Source organism: Sebastes fasciatus, chromosome 3, assembly GCF_043250625.1.
Source record: "Sebastes fasciatus isolate fSebFas1 chromosome 3, fSebFas1.pri, whole genome shotgun sequence".
Lineage (NCBI taxonomy): Eukaryota > Metazoa > Chordata > Actinopteri > Perciformes > Sebastidae > Sebastes > Sebastes fasciatus.
Genome location: NC_133797.1, coordinates 42,264,560 through 42,274,002, shown reverse-complemented (window position 1 = coordinate 42,274,002; position 9,443 = coordinate 42,264,560). Strand labels below are relative to the sequence as shown.

The window sequence follows — 9,443 nt, the reverse complement described above, 5'->3', positions numbered from 1 at the left end:
TTATCCCTTATTAAAAACACATACAATTTACATGGTAACATGCAACCACTTGTTAGTAAATGCCAGTTTGATGTTTTAAGTAAGGGATAATGTACAGCAAGCTGGTCATTGTTGCATAATAAACTCCGACAGGGCGATGCGGCACCCCTAAGTGAAGCCCTGAAGGGGATTATTTCACAACTATGACCCGCTAGCTGTTCATTATCCTGATTATTACACGGCTACTTACTGAAGAAATCAATAATTTGACTCAAAAATGGTCCTCTAGAGTCTGACATCAGAGCTGTGCCCATAGCAACGGTATGCTATACGTAGCAAAGGTATGCTATACGTAGCAACGGTCTGCTATAAAGAAATAACAGACAGTAGAACGCCGTGATTGACCAATCAGAATCGAGTATTCAACAAAGCCGTGTAATAATATCAGGTAGCTATCAGCTCCCATTTCTGATTAGTTGGCGGACACTAACTAGCTCATGCTGGAGAGTCAACAGCAGCTCTGTGCAGCAGCTCGTTGACGGTAAGGAGCCTATACCATTCAGCGAAGAGCTCGGGGCAGTTGAGGGTCTTGCTGACGACGCGTGCTCCCTGAGACGGCGGGTTGGACCAAGTCGTCCTGACAATTTTCTCCATCTGGGACAGGATGCGGGTCAGGTTCTCGTTGTCCTGGGCAACCACGGTCAGGTTGCCAACTCTCTCATCTGATAACAGCGGCAGAGAAAAGGAGGGACTACTTTAGAGCATGTGATGAGTAGGAGTCGTGTTTTTATTAACAATGTGCATACTGTGTGTAAACTGTGCGTATACTGTGCGTATACTGTGCGTATACTGTGTACTCACTGTAAAGGCCAAAGTTTTTGGAGAAGGACTGAGCTATGAGCAGCTCAAAGCCCTCGGAGACAAAGTAGCGGATGGCCCAGGCGTCTTTATCCAGACAGCCAGAGGCGAAGCCCTGGTAGGCCGAGTCAAAGAACACAAACAAGTTCCTCCTCTGGAGAAATAAAGAGATATACAAAGGGACAACAGTAAACGATGAGAAAACAGCCCACGAATACAGTTTAAAAAAGATCTGAAAAATGTCTGAAAAAATGTCCCAAAAAAAAGTCGTAAAAAAAAGATCTGAAAAAAATTCAGAAAAAAAAGATCTGAAAAAATGTCCCAAAAAAAAGTCGTAAAAAAAAGATCTGAAAAAATGTCAGAAAAAAAAGTCAGAAAAAAAGATCTAAAAAAAATTCCGAAAAAAAAGATCTGAAAAAATGTCCCAAAAAAAAGTCTGAAAAAAAAGTCTGAAAAAAAAGATCTGAAAAAATGTCAGAAAAAAAGATCTGAAAAATGTCTGAAAAAATGTCCGAAAAAAAAGTATGAAAAACAGTATGAAATAAAAGATCTAAAAAAATGTTCGGAAAAAAAAGATCTGAAAAATGTTTATTTTTTATTTTTTTATTTAACACATGAGCATCCAATCCCATCAATAACAATTGGAAATATATGGATTTCAAAATGTAGTTTGGCATGCAGACGAAAAAATACACTTGTTCACTTATTAAATCCACAACCAACAGATTAGTACGAGCTTTACTTAATGACTTAATGGGGGGAGCCTGAAAACAGTGACAGCATGTGACAGACACCGTTACTGTACGTGTGACCTGAAAGACTACAGCAATAACGTCGTCTTACCTTCATGATCTCGGCGATCTTCTTCCACTCCTCCTGGGTCGGGTCGGTGCCGGTGGGGTTGTGTGCGCAGGCGTGGAGGACGAAGATGGAGCGTTCTGGAGCTTTCTGTTGAGAAAAGGATGAAATAAGCATGTTGAAGTCAGGATTCCAAACAGATGTTGTAGGAGTGGGCGATATATATGGAATATACTCGAGGTATTGCGGCTTGTTTAACGTGGGATGTAGTAAATTACTCCATCGTGAACATCGAGTACAAATTGTCACGCAATGTTTTTAAGCCGGCAGCTGTATCTGGAGGGAAGCAGGAAACAGGAAACGGGGAGAGCGGAAGAAGTGAGGCGTCAAAGTGAGTTCATTCGTGTTGAGGTCGGAAAAGGTGATGGAAGATGTCTGCCTCCACTTCGGAAAAAGACAGTCAGACTAGCCCCCAGGTTGTTTTGCGGTACGTGTATATACTAGGCACTACGGTAAGAGCGTGTAAGAACTGACTTCAAAATAAAAGTGACCAAGAACTGACTTCAAAATAAAAGTGTTCTTCCGGTGAATGTGATCGGCAACTTTGCATAAATTCAATAAGTCAGTCTGTCAATAATAAATAAAGATATAAAACAAAATTTATAAATATTAACTAATAAAATGTGACGACAATTAATTCGCCTGCAAACTGTATTTCTGAGAAAAATGTAATTTAATTTGTGTGAATAATCAGTCAGACATAATGAGAATACATTTCCAAACATCAATCTGACTTCAACATGACAGTACACCACCTCAGAGTTGAGATTAGTTTGCTAGAATGATCACGTTGGTATAATCATACACATCAAAGGGTTAAATCAGCAATAACAGTTGTTATTTTAGAGAAAATATGAAAAGATGGAGATATTATTTATAAGCCACGTGGCCCAGCCCTCAGATGATGATCTAAAGCTGTTTTCAAAGGATGTCAGTCAGAAACTGAATCCATGCAGCGGATTTGGCCTCTGAGTGGTTATTGTCATGTATTTTCAGGTGTAATATCAAATGATCTGTATCTGAAGTCATATAAGTTGATGAGAAAATTATACAATATAGAATTTCTATAGATGTTTAAAGCTGTTAATCAGTAATATGTGAAATCACTGTGATGTGAGAGGCAAACAGGATTGGATGCTTCCCAGCATCGGACGCTTGGTGGGCTGCCACTAGACACAACACACTCGGCACCTGATTGGACGAACGCTTTCCCTCCGTGGGCTGCTGCTCCCAGCTTTCAAACCGGAAACAATACGGCTGCTCGTTTGGAAACTTTCTTCTCTTAATTTACGAAATTAGTTCACCAAAATGTGTTTCTGAAAACATCTGAGGCGGGAAATAATCCTGCAGCTGAATCTGTCTTTATTTTAGGTCGACAACGTTTATTTCAAAAGATCCTCGGGAGTTTCGAGAGGCGGCGAGTTGCGTCGCCCGTGATTTGCATAAAGTAAACTAGACCTCAACTTTATGCAAATGAGGAACGGCCGTCGTGACGCTCCGTCTCTCGAATTGCGCCGCCACACTACCAGAATGCATTGCACGGCTGCTTACATAGACAATGAATGGGATGCGTAAAAAGGACGGATCCTGTGGACACGGACCGTTAAGAGAATTTCAGTCACAGTCTGGACACGCTGTCCGTTGCCTAAAGAGTCTGCTGACTCCTCTAGTTAACCTTTTCCTTCTTGGATAAAACCCAAATATAGCAAAACAGCTCAATTTTCATCAGCTACCATATTTATTTCATTTAACAGTGTCTCCTCTCTTTCAGTCTTGGAAGCTACTAGAAACTCCACATTATATTCCCACCATTATAGTTTAATTTAATGCTACAGAATACCTACGACAGGTTTAAGAAGATGCCCTATTGTCTGACTTCTTATGTTCTTATCACTCATCCCAGTCGTCCTTCCTCACCTCCAGGTCATCAAGGAGCCCGGCGAGGTCCAGGCCCCTCTTAGCGGCATCCCAGTAGTGGTAGGGCCGGATGTCTTTGAAGCCAGCATCAGCAAACACACCGTTGTGGTTCTCTGGGAGGAAGAAGAAGAAGAACACACAGCAGGTCATTAAAAACTTCAAATCAACTATGAAACTGACTGTGACCCTTAGTACTACCTAAAGATTCAAAGAGAACGTAGCAGTGAAGTGTTTCAGAAAGCAAAAGTTCAAAGACATTTTAGTGAATTTAGAGTGATCCGTTTCCGTATTCTAGTAGTACTTGGTTACTTGTTTTACTGCTGTCTACTAACCCCAGGTGGGCGCTGAGACGTAGACGGGCGTGGCCGTGTTGTTGACGCCGTTGTACCAACGCCGCAGGAACTCTGCGCCGACCCTCAACGCACCCGTCCCACCCAGAGCCTGGACGCCTCCCACCTGAGAGAGGAAGCAACACGAGGGAAACAGGATGAAACATGAGAAGAATAAAGTTTTACTACATGACACAACTAAGGAATGTAAAACAGACTATTTAATAAGATTGCAACTAACCGTTATGTATATTTGTGACTATATACTTGACAAACCAGATACATACTTGATCTTATCTGGTTGAGAAGGTAAACAAGCATGTCGTTCATTTAAGATTTATTTAAAAATGCCATGACTGTGACCAGGTTTCAGTCAACATTCAGAGAACTCTGCACCAGACCCAGAGTGTTTAATGTGTGTAAAGTGTTTGTCTCACCCTGTTGTCCTTGATGGCGGAGCTGTCGTCTCCCAGGGCGACCTTGGAGGCGGCGGAGCGGAACTCTGGCAGGCCGAGGATGGGCAGGTACTCGTGGTTCAGGCTGCCGTCCTCCACAATCAGCCGCTCCACCTTCTTCACCACCGGCAGCACCCAGGGCAGGCAGTCATCGGTACGGTAAGCTGGAAGGGGACGCAACGCAAACGCAGCGCTTTATCAACAAGCAGGGACAAGCAAGAATACTATTCCATAATAATACTGGGAACTATTTGATCATTCTTTAAAGAACGAGAATGTGAACACACATTTTACCACCGGAGCGTTACTACCGACGCTAATAAAAAATATTTATTGTATTATATTAATATTTTTGAAGACAAGAAAATAGTTGCATAAACTATTTAATTTTTTATAATTTAATGACTATTAAAAAATTAGAAAACCACAACTCATCCCTATCAACAACCACGAGGCCTTCTGTCTCCAGCTCGAACGCTGGTGACAGAGATACAGAAAGTTTGTCACAGCTGCATTTCAATCTGGACAAAACATACAACGAAAAGAGCTTTCTGCGTCATTTTGACACGAACAAATGCCCGTTGTGTTCTGCAAAACTATAGTGCAAAATCCTCTACCCAAACAAAGTGCTTCCAGTCGTCCAAAACATGATGCGTTTCTGGATAAATTGTATTCACGGGTACTCGCACAAAAACGTTGGTATTTGTTGCCATGCTGCTATATATATTTTTTCCATAAATCCATGATGTTTGAGCATAAAAACACACTTTTCATTGGTCAAAACAATAAATGTATATGTATTTTTTGCTAGATATCAGATATAATAGGCTTTCTCTATTATCTCTCTATCGGTAGGCAAAATATCATCCCAGCTTATATCATCATATTTCACCATTTCTCACGGTGGCACTGTTGTATTTCAACATGTTTTATTTATTGAAGTATGAAGCCTAAACGTAATAATAGCAGTAACCTTGCAGCCTGACATGATAAAGCTAAAGATAAACAGAGGAAAACAGTACTATCAGATTCAATGCAATGTCACACACACTCTCTGAAGGTCACCGTTAATAGCCAGACTACACTACTGTAAGTGTGTGTTGCACATATTTGACTCCTGAAGAACTCCTTCATACTGTAAGGAGGCCTGTGCAGAACCGTATCAAATATCAGGCCTTCACCACAGCTGTAGACGCACTATAAAAAGATCAAACGAGCACGTTGGTGGATCACGATTTAGCGTGCCGAGTTCAAGGTCAAAACTGCTAACGACCGGGGCTCATGGCAGGGAGTGTGAAATGTGGATTGGGTGGTTAAAAGGCCAGAAGCACTGATGTATCTGTAACACACATCAGCTGCTGCTTCCTGGACTCACTTCCTACAAAAAATATATAAGGCTGCGGTCAAAAAGTCAAATAATGACATCCTAACGTCTTTTCCTAACCACTTCTCCTTGACCTGGATGGAAAACACCTGAGGTCAAGGAAGTTTGTTGTGGGATGTTATTCTCTCTTTTCCTCTGGTAAAGGATGCTCCAGTGTGTCCTCTGCTAAAGGAGATAATAAAGGAAGCATTGAAGCTCCTTTCCTCTGGTAAAGGATGCTCCAGTGTGTCCTAAAGGAGATAATAAAGGAAGCATTGAAGCTCCTTTCCTCTGGTAAAGGATGCTCCAGTGTGTCCTAAAGGAGATAATAAAGGAAGCATTGAAGCTCCTTTCCTCTGGTAAAGGATGCTCCAGTGTGTCCTAAAGGAGATAATAAAGGAAGCATTGAAGCTCCTTTCCTTTGGTAAAGGATGCTCCAGTGCGTCCTCGGCTAAAGGAGATAATAAAGGAAGCATTGAAGCTCCTTTCCTCTGGTAAAGGATGCTCCAGTGTGTCCTAAAGGAGATAATAAAGGAAGCATTGAAGCTCCTTTCCTTTGGTAAAGGATGCTCCAGTGCGTCCTCGGCTAAAGGAGATAATAAAGGAAGCATTGAAGCTCCTTTCCTCTGGTAAAGGATGCTCCAGTGTGTCCTAAAGGAGATAATAAAGGAAGCATTGAAGCTCCTTTCCTTTGGTAAAGGATGCTTAGCAAGTTAGCAAGGAAAAACTGTCATGTCCATTTTCAAAGGGGTCCCTTGACCTCTGACCTCCAGATGTGTGAATGTAAACAGTTTAAATGTGTTATTGTGTTCTATTGTAAAGTGGTGTGTCTGAATAGACTGCATGCTGGGGTCCCTGAAGAGTGAAGACCATACACTGGGTCTGTGGTGAACAGGAGAAGGATGCGTTCAAGGACACAGGCGAGACGGTGGGATAAAGTAAAGGTGGCAGCTGCTGTGTATTCTACATGGTGACTAACTGACTCTAGTTGAACAGTTTTTGGGGTAAACGGTGAGAGATCATCACAAGACGAGCTGCTGCTCTCTAAAGTCTCAGTTAGTCCAGTTCCAGATGTGTAGCAACTGAAGGTTCATACACAGCTGTACACATGAAGCTGGTTAGCTGCTAGCTGCTAGCGAAGGTCACATCACAGAGCTGCTACACTCTGACTCTGACTCTGACTCTGACACACAGCTGCACGGCTCCATGAGGCTAACACACAGCTGCACGGCTCCATGAGGCTAACACACAGCTGCACGGCTCCATGAGGCTAACACACAGCCGAGGGCAGCACAGTTCAGTGGGCTGACTCACTGCCAGCAAGCTAGCTTTAACTTTAGCTTTAGCATTAGCATTAGCTTTAGCACTAGCATTAGCATTAGCATTAGCATTAGCTTTAGCACTAGCATTAGCACTAGCACTAGCACTGGCATTAGCTTTAGCATTAGCTTTAGCATTAGCTTTAGCACTAGCATTAGCATTAGCTTTAGCACTAGCATTAGCATTAGCACTAGCATTAGCAGACCCTCTCTGGACTCACCTCCTACTCCCAGGTTGACCTTCTTTGGGTCGCTGTCTTCTCTGAAATCAGCCGTCAGCTTGAAGACAGCCACCGGAGCAGCCTGAGGGACATCACTGAAGAGGGACATGATTCAGGACACGGCACAAGATCACCGGTGAAGGACAGGAGGAGACCGGGACAGGGTGATGCAGAGACCGGCAGAGAGAGAGACCGGCAGAGAGAGAGACAGGCAGAGAGAGAGACCGGCAGGGAGAGAGACAGGCAGAGAGGGAGACCGACAGAGAGAGAGACAGGCAGAGAGAGAGACCGGCAGAGAGAGAGACCGGCAGAGAGAGAGACAGGCAGAGAGGGAGACCGACAGAGAGAGAGACAGGCAGAGAGAGAGACCGGCAGAGAGAGAGACCGGGACAGGGTGATGCAGAGACCGGCAGAGAGAGAGACAGGCCGGGTTCACCTTCACCAGCTGCTTCAGGACGGACGGCAGTGAAGGCGTCAATCCGGCAGCCAATAGGAAGGCGCGTAACACTGACGTAGCCCTGAGATAGCCAATGAGAGCACAGCAATGGATATAATATAATATTTATTTTTTTCCTTTTTATTTAGTTTTATTTATTTATTATATAAATATAAATATATATATATATATTATATATATACAACATATATTTAGACCTATAACCCCATAATATAATAATAATAATAACCCCCATAAAGCTTCTCGAGATAACTTCTGTTATGATTTGACGCTATATAAAATAAATTGAATTGAATTGAATTGAATTGAATTGAATAATTTATTATATCTTCAACTGTGCATTAACACTGCATATATTTATACATAACATTTAAACTAATATTCTTATTTTACACTATTCATACTGTATATTATCATATATTACTATTATTATTATTATTTGCATATATCCTATTATATTATTATATATATATAATAATAATAATTAAAACTAAATAAATATGAAAATACAAAATATTATATATTATTGTGTATATATATATATATATATATACATATATATATAGGTAATATATAGGTAAATATGGGTAAAAAAAATAAACATAGAACTATAAATGTATATACAAGTAGGTGAAAAAATAAATGCATATTTAAAAGCAACAAGCAACATCCAATGTCTATATACAAGTCAAACTGTTATGCAATAGTGCTGAAGTAAATATTTAATGATTAATCAATAGGTTATTCCGTTTATGAAGTAGGTGGATATACAAAGAGAGCCTCACCATCGCACAGACACAGAGCTGACACAGCAAAACAATATACAAAACACAAATGTTCCTAAAGATGTAAATGAGAGTACAGTATGTACACACTGCAAGGATTATTATAAAATATATCATACTAATCCAGTAGTTACTTCTATATCTTCTGATCTGTGCTTTACATAAACATTGTGTGATAAGCAGTCAGATAAGCTGAGTCTGTGTTATCTAAACCATCAGACTGGTTTATTGATGAATATCTGACAGCATGCATGTTGTACAAGCAGAACCTGAGATCGGCCACGAGAGGTCAGTGTGACCAAACAGAAGAAGAAGGAGAGTCACAATGACTACAGTTTAAAACAGGCTTCATCAGCATGACTTCACAGTTTATTACAGCGTCTGGAGACCACATCAAGACGCTGGAACAGTTAGCCTGATCTCATTTGATAGGGTAGGTTTCAGTTTACATCATCATATTGCAGTATACTCCCTGCTACATGTCAAAAATGATTATATAGATTGAAAGAATGTAAAAGATTGAAAAATGAAATGGTCATTATAGTAACAGAATATTGATTCATATTTGATCAGCGCTGCCGAGTTTGACCGTTTGATCGGAGTTCATGAGTGATTGACAGCTGCCTCTGTTGAATGAACAGCCAATAGGAACGCTCTCTCTCTGAAATGACCTGTGATTGGTCAAAGTCTTCCGTCACGGGCTAGATGTTCTAAAGCCTGAAAACAGAGCCATGAGGAGGAGCAGAAGTCTAGTTTTCTCCCAGAACACTTGAATTATAATATGCTGAAAGGTTATTATGGGATGTCTGCTCAATGATGCCAAAAATATACTGACTACTGCAGGTTTAACTTCTGTATTTTTCAACCACGACCCTATTTTCCATGTTTTTGTGTCTGACTAA

At 41.1% G+C, this 9,443-nt stretch overlaps 1 protein-coding gene across 1 annotated transcript; it reads right to left on the bottom strand.

Moving 5' to 3' along the window:
- Positions 1-459: 459 nt before the first annotated feature.
- Positions 460-7,535, bottom strand: LOC141765085 (aspartate aminotransferase, cytoplasmic-like). The gene is made up of 7 exons (XM_074630949.1): positions 7,300-7,535; positions 4,379-4,560; positions 3,945-4,068; positions 3,613-3,725; positions 1,681-1,785; positions 841-991; positions 460-701 (listed from the first exon to the last, which is right to left on the bottom strand). Exons 1-7 carry the CDS (start codon positions 7,406-7,408, stop codon positions 475-477), a joined length of 1,011 nt encoding a protein of 336 aa, XP_074487050.1. The 5' UTR covers positions 7,409-7,535; the 3' UTR covers positions 460-474.
- Positions 7,536-9,443: the final 1,908 nt, after the last annotated feature.